We start from the raw sequence: 16,136 nt of genomic DNA, 5'->3' as shown, positions 1-16,136 counted from the left end.
TTCTAGTTTTGGTCAGAGACCCTCAGGCATCACCTGGATGTGACTCCTGGGGATGGGCCTGTGTAGGACCAAGAGTTTGACTTGACGATCCTTGTGGATCCCTTCCAGCTCTGCATATCCTGGGATTCTGGATTAAAGCTCAGGGCTCCAAGGGCAGGTAATGCCAAAGCCAACTGTGACCCAACCATTGCAACATTAATATTATTTTCCAGAGATAATGCTGTGCTTGAAGACTCTTCACCTCTCAGCTTCCTTAGGAGAAGAGAAACAAGATATTTTGGCTGAAATCCTATGTGGTTGTGAATGTCTTGGGTTGTAAGGGACGTTTTCCAGCAAAACTCTTTAGATTTTGCAAAGTGCTGATTTTTTTTTTTTTTTTGGGGGGGGGTGTGGAGAAATCCAACTTGTTTAAAAATATAATTTTTGCCATGTCCATCTGCCCAGAAGCAACAGCTCAACTGCTGTAGCTGCTTATTGGATGAAAACACACTCGAATCCACAGACTCAAGAGTGTCAAGGGTCCTAAAATCGATCTGTACAAAGCTCCAGACTAGCAGGGATGGTGTTTCCCTTGCAATTTTCCAAGAAAAAAAAAAGTATCATGGAATCATAGAATCGTTTAGGTTGGAAAAGTCCTCCAAGATCAACCGAGTCCAACCATCCCCCAGCACTGCCAAGGCCACCACTGACCCATGTCCCCAGGTGCCACATCCACAGGGATTTTAAACCCCTCCAGGGATGGAGACTCCACCACTGCCCTGGGCAGCCCCTTCCAAGGCCTGACAACCCTTTCCATGAAGAAATTCTTCTTGATGTCCAACCCAAACCTCCCCTGGAGAAACTTGGGGCCGTTCCCTCTCCTCCTGTCCCTTGTTCCCTGGGAGCAGAGCCTGACCCACCCCTGGCTCCCCCCTCCTGTCAGGGAGTTGCAGAGCCAGAAGGTCCCCCCTGAGCCTCCTTTTCTCCAGGTTGAGCCCCCCCAGCTCCCTCAGTTGTTCCTGGAGCTCCAGACACAGGACACCTCAGCAAACCAGACCAGGAATCTGAAACTGCCCCGTTTTTCTCCAGTTTTCACCCAGTTTGGTTTTATAGAAATTCAAGTTTAACCCCACAAACTTTCAGTTTGTGAAAGCACTGGGTGTGCAACCTGCAATAACCCAGAGCATCAGTAAATCCCACTGGCATCAGTTGCCCACCTCCACTGCCTTGTCCAGAGTCAGGATTTAGGATCAGGACGCAAGGAGGCACATCTAAAATGAAAAGACCTGGGTCTACCTGTGAAGAGATGCTTTAAACACCCTCCTGTCTGACCAGCAGTGACTCCAAGGTGAGTCATTATAGGAGCTGACAAAACAAAGTTGTTAATGGCATAAATCACCCGATTTTTTAAGGCAAGGTTACCCAGTAATGTAAGACAAAAAGAAACATCCAAGTGCTGAGCAGGTACATTTTAAGTGTGGAGATCAATGCAAAGCATCCAGCCTGGCTGGCAGTCATGGTTACTGACACTTCATCTCTCTCTCTCTTACACAAAAGAAGACAAAACACCTACTTTTGTCAGAATTTAGCTCAGGTTGCTAAGTGAGAACAACATAGTTATTTGTCTCTGTGCTGACAAGGCCACAGATCCCAAACTTGGACTTAATAAAAACATTGTTAGAAGTTACAAACCCTGGTGTGTTTGAAAGGGGAAGGAGGGAGCTTGGGAACTGGGGCAAACCCCACCATCCCTTCACATCAGCGGTGTCTGATCTCACACATGTGGGTTTGCTTCCCCTTTCACTGGGGGGGAATTGAAGCCCTGCCCAAAGAGGAATCCCAGAATAAGCTGAGCTGGAAGGGACCCACCAGGACCACCCAGTCCAACCCTCAGCCCTGCACAGGCCCAGCCCCAAGAGTCCCCCCCTGTGCCCCAGAGGATCAGCCAAACCCTCCTGGAGCTCTGGCAGCCTTGGGGCTGTGCCCACTGCCCTGGGGAGCCTGGGCAGTGCCCAACCAGCCTCTGGGGGAAGAACCTTTTACTGAGATCAAACCTAAACCTTGGCTGCCACGAGATGTTTCCTGGTTAACTTACACCTATATAAATAAAACACACTCTGTGTCCCTGCCAGGCTTCCCATGGTCTAATTAGAGCCCATCCTGTCATCAGGAAAGCCCAATGCCAGCAGTAGGGATGCACGTGGCACCTTCAGGGTACGTGGAGTGGACAACAGATGGACAAGGAGGTGACACCTGAGCACGGAGCTGAGTGACAACATACGGGGAGATGTGGAAACGCGGCCAAACGGGGCTGGCAGGAGAGAGGAGACCCCTCAGAGAGCTGGCACAAGGTCTCCAGTATCACAAGGAGCAAAGTTTGGAGCTGCTCTTGGCAGAAATCGAAGCCACGACCGTGGAAATCGAAAAACTGAGGGATAAAGGTCTGATTTCAAGACGATGGCAACGACGGCGTCGCTGTGAGATGCTGTGAGGAACCCAAGGACTCATCCCCACGGGCTCCAGGTGAGGCAACCCCTGGGTCAACATCCCCAGTCACCAATTTGAAGGTCTGAGCACCACTGGCAACCCAGAGACTGGAGAGTGGCTGCTCACAGCCCTTGTCTGATTTAATTTTCAGTCATTTCATGGCAGCCCCAAGAGTCCCTTCTGACCTCAAACTGAGGTTTGAGTCTGATGTCATAGCACTGAAGAGCTGAGTCAGAACCAAAAGGGATCAGCAATGACACAGAAAATGGAGTTTGGATTTGAAATCAAGGATCAGAGAACCCTAAAGATCAGAGACCTTCAAGATCATTCACTTCCACCCCCTGCCCTGGGCAGGGACACCTTCTACTAGACCAGTTTGCTCCAATCTTGGCCTTGAACACTTCCAGGGATGGAGAAGCCACAACTCCCCTGAGCTAAAGAAACCTATTTTTGTATATATAAATAATAAAAATAATTATACATATAAAATTATAATATATAAAAAAGCAATCATTACCAATAAAATTGGCTTTGTGTAGCTTTTTTAACCTTTTAAAAGTGGGAAAAAATAGCAGAGTAAGAGTGTGTGTGTGTGTGTGTGTGTGAGCTGGAAAGAGTTTCTGCCTAATTACAAACCCTCTGATCTGTACAGCTCTTGGCACTGGAATATTTGGGGAATAGAAAAAAAAAATCCCAAACATTTAAAACACGCTTGGTCTTTCTCAAGTCTTTTTACTCCTCTCTGCCTTTGTTTGCCTCGTTTAGGAAAACCAGCTGGTATTAATTAAGCTTCATACACCACCATCAGGAACAGCAGCCAGATCTGAGAAAATAAAGCCTAATCACAGGAATCCACTCGATTGTTTGGGAAAAAAAAAAATAACAATTATCGCTCAGAACAGCGGTGAAACAGGAGCGATCAAAGGAAAAGGCAGGAAAGAGGCTGGTTTATAGAAAATGGGATAAAAATAAACTATGATCATAGAAAGAGAAATTTTAGAGGGTGTCCAGAGAAGCTGTGGCTGGTCCATCTCTGGAAGAGTCCAAGGCCTGGTTGGATGGGGCTTGGAGCAACCTGGTCTAGTGGAAGGTGTCCCTGCCCATGGCAGGGGGTTGGAATTGGATGATCTTTGGGATCTCTTCCAACCCAAACATCTTTTCCAGCCTTACTTCAAGTGATTCCCTTCACCTGAGAAGAAATAAAATCCTGGACCCCGGCAGAGCTTTCCTTGCACAAAGGTCTGTATGAATCAGGTGGGGATGGGAGTAGGTGGAAAGAAAAGGGAATATTGGGGGGGAAATATTGAAAAATATCAAATGAAAGAATATTGATTCTTCCCTAAACTCATCCTGAAAGGCTGGAAATCAGGAGTTGTGGATGTGGCACTGGATCTGAGGGAGGAGAATCGCCCCTTTCTGACAGGGATTCCTCTCTGTCTAAAACAGGAGGAAAATCAGGTTGTTTCCAAAGATTTCCTAAGATTTCTCCAATTGCAAGATACATAAAGCCCAAATCTGCTCCTTGAACAAGCAATTTGCTCGTCCCTCCTGTAAAAGACAGGGAGGATGAGGATCAGGGGAAGCACAATCCCAGGTCAGCTGCTCTGTCCCTTCCCGAGCCTTCTCCGGCGTCGTTTGCCAACTGCAAACATGGAAGGGGCTCACTTTAATTAATCCTGGCTCTCCACAGCCCACGGGAGGCTCACACTGGGAGCTGAGTTGTTGCTAACTGACAGCAGAGACCGGTAAATGAGGGCTGAGGACACCACGTAATGAACCCTCAGGGCTGTTTCTTATTTGTTGTCGTCGTCGTCGTTTACAAGAAACACAAACTCGGCGCTTGAGGAGTCGCCGGTTATTAATCCAGGTATTTACAACATTAAAAAATCCCTCCCTGCTCTGCAGGGTTTTCTCCACGTTGGGAAGTCAGCAGGGAATAAGTGCTGTCAGGGATGAGGAGGACACAAGTTATTCCACAGTAACACAGGCATCAGGAGTGTCCCCAAAGGCTCAGCTATGGGGACATCAGCACACAGAGACTTCATTGTCACACATCCCACGTGCCACAGCCTGCTCCACCTGGATCTTCTGCCAACATCAGGAAGGAGAAAGCACCTGTGGAGGCTGCTCCATGTGGAAGAAGGCCTTCTTCCAACATCAGGAAGAAGAACAACCCATGAAGGCTTTTGCCCTTCTCCACCGCCCCAACTACATCCATGGATCTGTGGAAAGCTCCTGCCCCCCTCTAACAATATTCTGACCCTCAGAGCACCACAGCTATTCCAGAGCTCTTCACACTCACCAAGGGAATCCCAGTGGATCCGGTGGCACCATGGTGGCACTTGCAAGAAGGCAGAAACACCCTCTGGCAGGAGGATTTCCCCTTCATGAGGCTGAAATGCTGCAATTTTATCATCTACAAGTCTCAGGGGAGCTTTTCACTCTCTGCTTTCTACACAAGTGTTTCTCACAGCACCACTGATGGTCCCTCCTGCACTTTGAACATGTTGTTCTGCTTCAACTTCTTTGCAGGATCTGAGTCAGCCTTGGAGGAACCAAAGATTTCCAAGACCTGCACCAGCTGTCCCAACACGGACACCTCTCAGTGGTTTCCTTACCAAAGCTCCTCAGGGTGCCAAAACTCTGCCAACACGACTCCTCCGGGTCTCCTGCCCCTCTAATCTGCCCCTGTTGCTGAAATGGAGAGGAGCATTAATGCCAACAATGTGGAATTTTCATCCCTGGAGCCGTGCTGGGGGTCAGGAGGCAGGTTGTGAGTGGCAGCAGCACGTCAAGCTGGAGAACTTCGCTTTAGTAATTCACAGGGTGGGAAAATGCTGAACTAAGGACTGAGGAGGACACTCAAGGTCTCCCATGGAAGCTGTGGATGGAAAACACAGAGCTGAGGTTGGTGGGATGGGATTTGGATTATACTTCAGCTGGAAAAGCGTGGATTGGCGTGGGAACAGCTCTGTGGGGTTATAAAGTGTGGGAGCTCACACCGATGCCAGGCTGGGCTGTGCAGGGTTAATTCTGCAGTGAAGGGGTAACAGGGGGGATACAGAGCAGGCCAAGCCAGAAACACGGAAAACTATCCAGCAGATGTGTATCCAATCAAATGGACAGTTCCCCCTCAAAACCTCAAGGCACTTCAACAACTCTACACCCTTTGTAAAGTTGTCTGGCAGCTGCACAAGAAGCAAAATCAAACTTTCTGTGGCTTAAGAAAAAGGAAAAAATCTCAGCCAGGGGGAAAAAAATATCATTTTTTTGTATTTGCTGTGGGATCCTTAATGTTCCAGCAGGAAAGGTACAACCTTTTACTTCAGAGGCTTATTTGAAAATCCGATGTAAGAAATAACTTCTGTGAGCTGCTCCTGAGAAATGTCCCTGTCCCTTTGGGAATGAGCTGACCCTGCTACCAATGTCACCTTGTGCTACTAGGAAATAGGAGTGTTAAAAGTCAAGAGACAATGATTTTAGTGATGTTGAAAGCTCCTCTCCTACAGGTTACTTCAGATACAACTTTAGAGGAGACCACAGAGCTGCTCCCAGGGCTGGAGCCCCTCTGCTCTGGAGTCAGGCTGGGAGAGCTGGGGGGGTTCCCCTGGAGAAGAGAAGGCTCCAGGGAGAGCTGAGAGTCCCTTGCAGGGCCTGAAGGGGCTCCAGGAGAGCTGGAGAGGGACTGGGGACAAAGGATGGAGGGACAGGACAAAGGGAATGGCTTCCCAGTGACAGAGGGTAGGGCTAGGTGGGATATTGGGAAGGAATTCCTGCCTGTGAGGGTGTTGAGGCCCTGTCCCAGGTTGGGCAGAGAAGCTGTGGCTGCCCCTGGATCCCTGGAAGTGTCCAAGGCCAGGTTGGAGCAACCTGGGCTAGTGGAAGGTGTCCCTGCCCATGGCAGGGAGTGAGACTGGATGATCTTTAAGGTCCCTTCCAACTCAAACCATTCCATGATTCCATAATAAGATCTGAGCACCGTTTCCAGCTTGAAAAATGTCCACAGGCAAAAGATGCAATTCCAAGCACTGTGGATCAAGGTGCCAACCCACCAGGAGAACATCTCCACAGTCCTGCCTCTCTTCAGCACCTCAGCTGCCACACCATCACCCTGCAGCCTCAAAGTGTCCATTTTCATTTGGAACAGGTAAATTCACCCCCAGTTAATAGATAATTTGATAACTTGAGTTCACGGAGCAGCAAAGCCACGGCGCAGGGAGTTCTGGAAGCACTTAGAAGTCTCCCTCCGGGGAAAAGCTTTGGCATGCATGGACAGACACACCTCAGGGATACAATATTTCTGGTTATGAGGGCTGAATTCTGTCAATTAAAAGGCAAAAACATGCTTGGCAACCCAAACAAGCATCTCCAAAGCACCGCGGCGCCACCACAAGTCACGAAATAAAGAGATATAAAGCGTTACCCACTGCTATTGAGACAGCACTTATGACAGCTCCCAAGTAGCCCTGGATGAACTTGGATGTCGGAGAAGGCTTTGGAAAGAAAAAACAAAACATATTTTCAGTAAACAAACTTCTGGTTATTAAAATGCAACCAAGTTTTTTGGTTCGGTTTTTTTTTTGTTTGTTTGTCTGTTTGTTCTGGTTTTATTTGTTTTAAAGCACAGACAGGTTGAATTTTGTCATATTGTTCTGTGACACACGGTCTGTCAGCAAGCAGAGAGGCAAGAGCGAGGGAAACCGTGGCCTCATGAGCGAGGTTAAAGGGAATGGAAAATTAATTGGCATCAGAAAATTGTAATAATAGCAGCTCAAAGGGAGGACGGGAATGAAATTCAGCAAATGGTACCAAATTAGCATTTTTACCCTCTAGTGCTGAACCCCAAACTCGCCACATTAAATATTTTGTCTCTGAAACGTTATCTCGATGAGCTGGACGGTTTCCAGCTCGGCTTCCCACATCCTGACACGGGATGAATGAAGGCTAAGGGAGAAGGAGGAGAGCGGGAGCAGCCCCACCACTTCCCGGCAGCGCAGATGAAGCCCCCGGGAGCCGGCAGCGTGCTCAGGGAGACACCTCGTCCTGTCCCAAAAACCCTGAGACCACTTTGCCCTGTGCTCATTTGCATACCAATTAAACCATCCCACCCCAGCCTGAACCACGACCTGGCTGAGCTCGGGCGCCTCGAGCGACGCCGAGACCCTCGTGCCGCTTCCAGCTGAGGGGTTAAACTGGGAGCCTACACAGGAGAATGGCCAAGCTATAAATTCCTCCCGGAGTTTCCATTAGCAAGGAAGAGACAGGGCTTCTGTTGCCGTGTCAAAACAGCCCTGACGTGCCACATATGTTGGGTCTCCTCACCTTTGTCGCGTTGCGGTTTGCATAGTTGACGCAGGCGTTGTGGCTCTGATTCAACCACTAGAGAGGGAACAAGGAGAGGCAGGCATCAGCAGGACTTCAGGAAAATAAATGGATCTTCTATAAATGTGGGAGATCTAGGGGGAAAATTCACCTCCCTGGTGCCTCGTCCCGAAGGTTTGGGGATGGTCTGCGTGTGGTTTAATGGCCTTCAAAGTGAGGGGCAGGAATCTCTCAGTGCCCAGAGGGCAGCTCTGCTCCCCTGGGAGCTTGATGTGCAACTCCTCTCCTGGCCCAATCCACCTCCAGTGACACCTCAGTGCTATTGATCTTTATTTTCATGGAATCACAGAATCATTTGGGTTGGAAAAGAACCTCGAGTCCAACCTGTGACCCGTCACCACCTTGTCACCCAGCCCAGAGCACTGAGTGCCACGTCCAGTTGTTCCTTGGACACCTCCAGGGATGGGGATTCCACCACCTCCCTGGGCAGCCCATTCCAATGCCTAATTGCCCTTCCTGTGAAGAAATTCTTCCTGATGCCCAAGCATCAAATCCATCCTGCTGTTAGGATGTAGCAGGAAGCCCAGCAGCCGTTTCATCAGTCACTTATCGAGCTCCAAGCTTCTCACACAGAGGGTCATGAGAGGCTTCAGCTGAGGAACAGGAGATGAGCAGATGTACCAGCTTATTGATACAGATGGCATTAAAGTGGCACTGGAACAGAGAAGCTGCGGCTGTCCCTGGATCCCTGGAAGGGTCCAAGGCCAGGTTGGATGGGGCTTGGAGCAACCTGGGCTAGTGGAAGGTGTCCCTGTCCATGGCAGGGGGGTGGAATGAGATGGTCTTTCAGGTCCCTTCCAACCCAAATCATCCTGTGATTCCAACACAGATGCCTAAAAACAGGTGGGAGGAGTTGACTGCAAAAACCTGGACGAGCCAGGACGTCTCCAGCCACTCTCCCACTCCCAGTAGGTGAAGCCACAGGGCACAACCTTCAGCTAAACCCACCAGACCACAAGTTACTGGCACATTCCAACAGATTCTCAGCTCTGCCATGCTTTTAACACACCAGGCAGATCCCACTCTGCTTTGATGTTCCTCAACTGCATAATTCCCTACCACCACTTACACTGCAGACAATAAAAAGACATTCACCACTGAAAATAAGGCTGAAAATAACTTGTTCCTTCGTCTCAGTGAGTGCTGAAATCGCACTGAAGTGGCGTGTTTACTATGGATATAACTCATTCACGTGCACACCTCCTCCCCTTACTCCTAATTCCCAGAATTTTAGTGGGAAATTACACCAACACCTCCCTACACACAGACTATTTTTTTCCCAAAGCTCCTGTAGCAAACTGAGAAGCAGAGGTCCTTGGCTTTGCAATGCACAGCTACTCCCAAAATTCCTGGGAATGAGGCCTCCTATCACCCCTAGCCCTGCACTTCCAAGGGGAATTCACCAGGAAAGATACAAACTACATGACAGGGTGTCCACAAATCAGCAGATATGTCAAAATTTTCTTTCTGTTTACATTTACATCTGTACAAAATGGGTTCAAAAAGCTGATTATGAAATTTTGGACCATTTTACCACTTCCTTTGTGATGGCAAAAGTAGCTGTGGGATAAAATGGACCCATATATTGGTTTATAGTCCCTTCCAGACCTACCAAACCCTTCCCTAATTATATCCAGCCACATCCTCTCCCTAAACCACGACCAGAGCAGAACGGCCACATGCATCAGTTTGTCCTCCAGGCAAAATTCCACTTTCCTCTCCCCCACATTCCCCACCCATCCCAGCAGGTGCTACCTGCCAAAACACAGTGGATGCCAGCGTCTGGTTGGGCAAGAGGAGACCAACAACCTGCAAGAGAAGAGATTTTCCCATCAGTAAATGCTCTTTTGCTTTGCTCTCAGTGCTCTTCCAGGCATGCAAACAGCCAAGCTTATTTCTAAGCTTGAATAAATCATCTTCATTTGTGCCTTTATTTAATTTTAGTCATTGAACTTCCCATCAGCTTCTTGCCTCTCAGTTTTCCAGCGGTGAAACCAGGTGACGTAGCTGCCCGTGAAAGCTTTGCATCTTTAATTACTGCTTGTCATACACCTTGAAAATACTCTGGCAGCAAAGATCAGGTCATTAAAATACGATCAATTCCTTAATCCAGGTATTTCTGGAGGAAAACACAAACATTGCCTGAAGGCAAGAGTTCAAAGTTGTCACTGCTGGCAGCGAACGGGGAGGGGGGTTTCCGATTTTCCTTTGGCACGTTCCCTGTTTGAAGCACAGGAAAGAAATCCCATTTGAACATCTGAGGACAGGAATGCCACCTGGAAGCACATGTGCTCCTGTGTTGGAGCCTGGATTTTGTTTTAAGAGCCTTGTTGATGTGTCATACCCTCAGCTGTGAAGACTCCTGCCTGAGTTACGAGCCCGGGGTGACGATCATTGTCTCCCAGAGGCTTCCAGCAGCTTGTCCCAGCACATCTGGCCAGATGTTCCCAGCTGCTGCCTGAACTGAGATGCCACAGGCTTTGCCAGGTCACCCATCTGAGGTCACACAAGTGTATTTTTCCTGTACAAGTCCTGAGAATGTCCTTGGGACGTATCTCACTCCACTGCATGGACACACCCTCTGCAATCCTCTAAAGACCCATCTCTGACACACAAACTGCCTTGTTTTATGGCAGTTTTTCCTGTTTTATGGCAGTTCTTCCTGTTTTATGGCATTTCCCCCTGTTCTATGGGCATTTTTTTTCCTATTCTATGGCAATTTTTCCTTTCAGAGCATGAGAAGTCGAAGGAGAGGAAAGGGGTGCAAAGCAAGGGGACTCCCAATGATAAACCCAACAAACAAGGACAGGATGAGTTCTTGGGTAAGAGACAGGTAAGATGAGCTACCTCCTAACACCACTGTCATTTTATCCCCTCCTGTGCCTTAAATGCCTGCTGTTTTCTGAAGAAGACTGTTGCAAAATCACCAGGAGGATAAAGACTGAGCAACTCCTTTTAATTCCAAACACATTTATTTTCAGGACACTCACGTCTCCTGAGGCGTCTGGGCAAGAAGGCTGTGAGCTCATCCCCACCCTCAGACCATCTTCTCCACCGTTTCCCTTTCACTCTATTCCTTAAAAAAAAAACCCAAAACACCAAAAAAACCCAAAAAAACGCAAGAAAAACTTCCCCGCCGGAGCCCTGAGAGAGCAAGGCTGAGCTGGAGCCACCTCGGCACATCTGCAGCAGCATCAGTTGAAGAGGAGGCAACTTCAACCCCTCCGGGAGGGAGAAATACCAGCAAACAAAAGGGTAGCGGGGTTGGGCGGCCTGATTTCGTTCGCATCTCTCCTTTCTCCTCCTCCTCCTCCTCCTCCAGCTTTTCCTCCTACAGCCTTTGGTGAAGTTGCAGCTACTTTTCTGTGCGCTGGCCGGGCGCCAGCCTGTGCGAGTTACACTAATTTACCGCTTCCATTCAGCGGCCAGAGCTCGTCATTAATTACTCCGTCGCCGCTCGCAGCCAAACGAATTCAACAGGCGAGGAACCTCCTCAACCCCGGGAGTGACTTTCCCCCTAAAGCCAGCGGGATAATGAGGCTCCGGAGGAGCGGGAAGACGGCAGGCAGGGACTCACATTGTCAAGCTGAAGGCTGAGAGCCGAGGGGGGGGAAAAAGGGGAAAAAAATAAAAATAAAAAAATAAAAATACGGGGAGGAAAATAAATAAATAAAAAAAGAGCACCCAAAATCTGTATGACTGAAAGAGGCACGTTTAAATGCAAACTCTCCATATGTGCAAGAGTCTGTCAAGAAATGTACAATTTCACTTTTAATTACTGTCAGGGGAAAAAATAACTAAGAAGGAAAACAAAATACATGGGAAGAAAAAAAAAAAAAGAAAGGTTCTAAACACTAGAGAAGTATCAGCGACGAAATTTAATTGGTGATCAGGTGTGAATGTCCCTTTATGGCCCCAAAGCCAGGGCCAAAGCCACTGCTTGGACATCTGTCAGCTCTGAGCAGCCCAAGCTCTTCTATTCCAAACCCCAAATCCAAGAGTCATCTCACCCCTAAATTAACCTGGGTCTTCAAGGGTACCTTAAAACCTCATCAAGACCCTCCCAGTTTTAAATGGATGGGGAAGATAAGGGAGCTGAAAGCTGTGAGTGGCAGCTGAGCACAGCTGGGGCGTCTGCTCCGTCTTCACCGCCCGGGTTTGAGGCTGAATTTCCTAAACCCGGAGAAATCTTCCTCCCCTCGGAGGAGGAAACACAAACTCAGGGTAAAAGGCTGGGTAAAAGGCAGCCCCAGCAGCTGCTTTACACCTCTCACCCCTCCAGCACAGGGAGGTAAATTCCAGTGGCTGGATTTGCTCCCTCCCGGGCTGAAAATGGGCAAAATGGGTAAAGCCAAACTCTCCCTACATTTACATCCCATCCCGTCCCCGCTCCCCCACCACAAGTGATCCCGGGGTCAATCCCTGAACCTGGCACAGAAAGGATGGAGGCTGAAGGGAAAAGCAAACAGTTGCAACCGAGGGAAGAGCAAACAGGATTTGGATGTGTCAGGGGAGACGCCGCCGGGGCCAGAAAAGAAACGATTATTTTAACAAGCCCTTAATCTCTTTCACAATGAGCTCAACCAGACTGAATTATTTTGCATCGGCTACCGGGAGGGGGGTGGAAATGAGGAAAAATAACCCCCTCCCCGGGCAGAGCCAGCAGAGTGTATTGACTGATGGGCCCTAAACCTGCTCATACACACCCAAAGCACGTCTCCATGGGGGGGTTTCGTTGACCCCCAACACCAGCGGGGCTCTGCGGGCAAGGACGGCCAGGCTGGCTCAGCCCGAGCCCAGCACAGCCTCTCTTGAGGAAATCCCATCCCCCCCTATGTGAAATACAAGACTCAAACTGTTTTTATGCCGGAGCAGGCTGCCAATTTTGTCACTAAATTTCACAGATCGATTGGCATAAATGTTACATTTTAATTTTAACATTTGAAACGTTTGGGTTTTTTTTTTTTTCCTTCTTCTTCTTCTTCCTTTTTTTTTATTTTTTTTTTTTAAATGACAAGAGGTTCCAGTTTATCCTTTTCAGATAGTGAAATTGGGCTCATCTGACAGCTCTCGGCTCCTCTGACAGCTCTGGATTTGGGCCGATTTCATTGTCAATTTGATCGTTAACTCATTTTTGTTTAACCTTTTCTTTTAAAATGCCCCACACAAAGTTGCCACCAAACCTTTAGGCACCACAACAAATAGCAACAGCCGCCATGGTCCCTGTTTTTAGGACTTCCAACCTTGTTAACACTCTTTGGGAAGAGGTTGTTACCTTTAACCAAGTCTAAGCCACGGTCCACTGGGTCTAAGAAGATTAAATTTAGTGTATTTTGCTCTTTGAACCATTTTAATGTGTGATCGAAAAAGCTGAACCACGAGCTGGTGGCTTTGAGGATCAACCACCTCCTGACACCAAATTTTGGGGCAAAACTCTGAGCCTCAGTTTCCCCATTCCCACAAAAATGGGGTTGATGAACCGTTCCTGTTCCCGAAGACGAGCTGAGGTTTCAGCAGGAGGAAAACAGGCAGAATTATCTCCCTTCTGGCTTTTGCTATCGAGAGCACCCGAAGGCTTACAAATCTCTCAATAACAAGTACAAACTCCCAAAACCCTCAGGAATAACCCCAGGAAAACGCTCAGTGATTTAATTAATCAAGAGGAGAGCGCACGACGCCGGCCCCGCCGCGCTGGAGCTCGTCACGTTTGGGAAGAGACTTGTAAATCATGTAAATGTGAAATAAAAGTGTCCAAAGCTGAAAGCTGAGAGTTGCAGAAGTTGCATTTTGCAGGCGATGAGCTCAGCTTGGTCTTCCCTTTCCAAGAGGGAAAGATGAAGACGTTGGAGGAGGTTGGGGAAACGATGTTGAACAGATCAAGAACCTCAAGGAGAGGTTGGGTTAAGAGATAAATAACCTGATACAGAATAGATAAATAACCTTAAAATATTAATAGATAAAGAGCCTCAAGCAGAGGTTGGGTTAAGAGATAAATAACCTCATATATAATAGAAAAATAATCTCAATGTATTAATAGATAAAGAATCTGAAGCAGAGGTTGGGTTAAGAGATAAATAACCTCATACATAATAGAAAAATAATCTCAATGTATTAATAGATAAAGAATCTGAAGCAGAGGTTGGGTTAAGAGATAAATAACCTCATATATATAAATAACCTTCATATATTAATAGATGAATAACCTCATAATAGATAAATAACCTCAAGCAGAGGTTGGGTTAATAGATAAATAATCTCACATACAATAGATAGATAAAATCAATATATTAATAGATACAGAACCTCAACCAGAGGGTGGGTTTTACATGATTAAACCCTTGTTAACATTAAGTGGGAAAGGTGGGAATCCTGTGGGAACATTTCACGAGGTGAGAAGGTGGAATGTGGAGAATTGTGCTAAAAAATGCATTTCTTGGTGCTCACAAACAAAGTGGGGAGAGATGACAAAATACTCACGATGGGTGTTCCAAAGGGAATGTAACCTATTAAGGAAAAAGAGGTTTAATGAGTTTTAATATGTGATTTTGGGATGCAAAAAAATCCCACCTAAGACATATATATTTATACCAGTTTAGGGAAGAAGCCATGAGCTGCTCTCACTTCACCACCTCCACCCCACCACAGGGACATCTTGGACCTACAACAACTGATCCGTGTCCCATCTCCTTCCCATCCTTTATTTGCTTTTCTCAGGTTCTAAGAGTTTCCATAAAACTCCAGCCATGTAGATGGAAAAGGTGACTCCAGCAAACCCAGTCTGGGCCTGTTGGAACTTGAGATGGTGTCATGTTGTTGAGCTGGACTAGGTAGCCCCACCTCGCATCAGCAGAGCACAGGGATGGGAGCTCAGAGCAGGACCTGCTCCATTGGCACCTGGAGGAGCTGGATCCTGCCCTGGTGGTGCTGACTGAGCTGACCCAGTGGATTCCTGCCATGGAAAGAGGGAGATCCTGCCCCCCTTCCCAGGCTCAGGCAATCTGTTCCCTCCCTCATGCCAGCTCTGTTGCTCATCAGACCCTCCCACAACCTCCCCCGACCCAGCTGAAAACTCTCCAGCTCCCTGTGTCCCTTCCTTTCCTGTTGAGCCTGGTCCCAGCAGGAATAGCATCCTGAAGATGCTCATGAAGCCATCTAAGAAGCTGCAGAGCTCATCCCAGGTGAGGAGCAGGACCATGACACCCTAAATGGGACCTCCTTCTTTCACCATCTGCTGAAACCACTGGCGGTTTTATACCAGCAGAGATCATTTATTTTGAGGTGAGGTGAAAAAGGAGGGGGGTATAAGCTGAAGAAAGCGTATTTTCATCATAGAGGAGAGAGGGACTATTTTAATCCCAGGTGGAGGTTAAAGCTCTCTAATACAGAGACAAGTCTTTACCCCAAATCTTACTGAGCGCCACGAAAATCAAACATTCCTTCACATTTTTCCCCCGCTAAGTCTGCCAATTTCTGTGCTAATTATAATTCATCTCTCTGACTTCCACTAGAAGGTCTCAGAGCATTTTTCCAATATTACTGAATTAAACCAACATGGATCCAAGGAAAGGGCTGAGACCTGAGAGGAAGAGAAACTAGAAAGACAAACACAGAGCGAGGCGGCAAAGCAGTGGGTCCTGGAGTCTCTCCTCTCCACCCTCAACATCATCTTTCTTCAAGGAACTGGAGGACAAAATCCACCAACCCCCTGATTTTTTTTTTCCCCTGTGCCCAGTATTCAGGAGAAGATGCTCCACCAAAAAATATGGGAAAGGTTCTGTTTATTTAAATAGATCCGTTGGGAAGGGACGGATTCACAGCTGTGTTCAACCCACAGCAGAGGCAGCTGTGGACTTGGGAATGGCAGCCCAGTTAAGCCATGGAGAAGTTGATCCTCCCTGGAATTCCAGTGCCATGGCTATTAGGTATCATCACACGTGGAAAAGGAGGGCTCATCCCATGTATGTGACATCATATGTGTTGGGCATGAGGTTTTGGCATTTCCTACAAAATTAAAATGCCCTAAATAGTGACAGATGCCTCAAAAATGCTGGAAAAGGCACTGCCTTGAGTCCATGTGAGAACAGGAATTTCCTCTCTCCTTCATGAGGAAAGGAGGAAATATTAAGGAAATAAGGAAAGGAGAGGGAAAGACAAGAAAGGGAATAAGGGAAAGGAAAGGAGAGGGAAAGACAAGAAAGGGAATAAGGGAAAGGAAAGGAGAGGGAAAGACAAGAAAGGGAAGAAAGGAAAGGAAAGGAAAGGAAAGGAAAGGAAAGGAAAGGAAAGGA

General features: G+C 47.6%; 1 protein-coding gene across 1 annotated transcript in view; it reads right to left on the bottom strand.

Annotated features, from left to right (window-relative positions):
- The window catches only part of SFXN5 (sideroflexin 5), a 97,407-nt gene that overhangs the window by 43,137 nt on the left and 38,134 nt on the right, over positions 1 to 16,136 (bottom strand). The window contains exons 6-9 of the mRNA XM_027660540.1: positions 14,326 to 14,351; positions 9,604 to 9,657; positions 7,789 to 7,845; positions 6,894 to 6,959 (exon numbers count right to left, since the gene is read on the bottom strand). Of these exons, the coding sequence (XP_027516341.1) occupies positions 6,894 to 6,959; positions 7,789 to 7,845; positions 9,604 to 9,657; positions 14,326 to 14,351 (203 nt within the window). The remainder of the gene's footprint in view (positions 1 to 6,893; positions 6,960 to 7,788; positions 7,846 to 9,603; positions 9,658 to 14,325; positions 14,352 to 16,136) is intronic.

Source organism: Corapipo altera, unplaced genomic scaffold (assembly GCF_003945725.1).
Source record: "Corapipo altera isolate COAL_440 unplaced genomic scaffold, ASM394572v1 295, whole genome shotgun sequence".
Taxonomy (NCBI): Eukaryota; Metazoa; Chordata; class Aves; order Passeriformes; family Pipridae; genus Corapipo; species Corapipo altera.
This window is presented reverse-complemented; position numbering and strand designations above follow the sequence as displayed.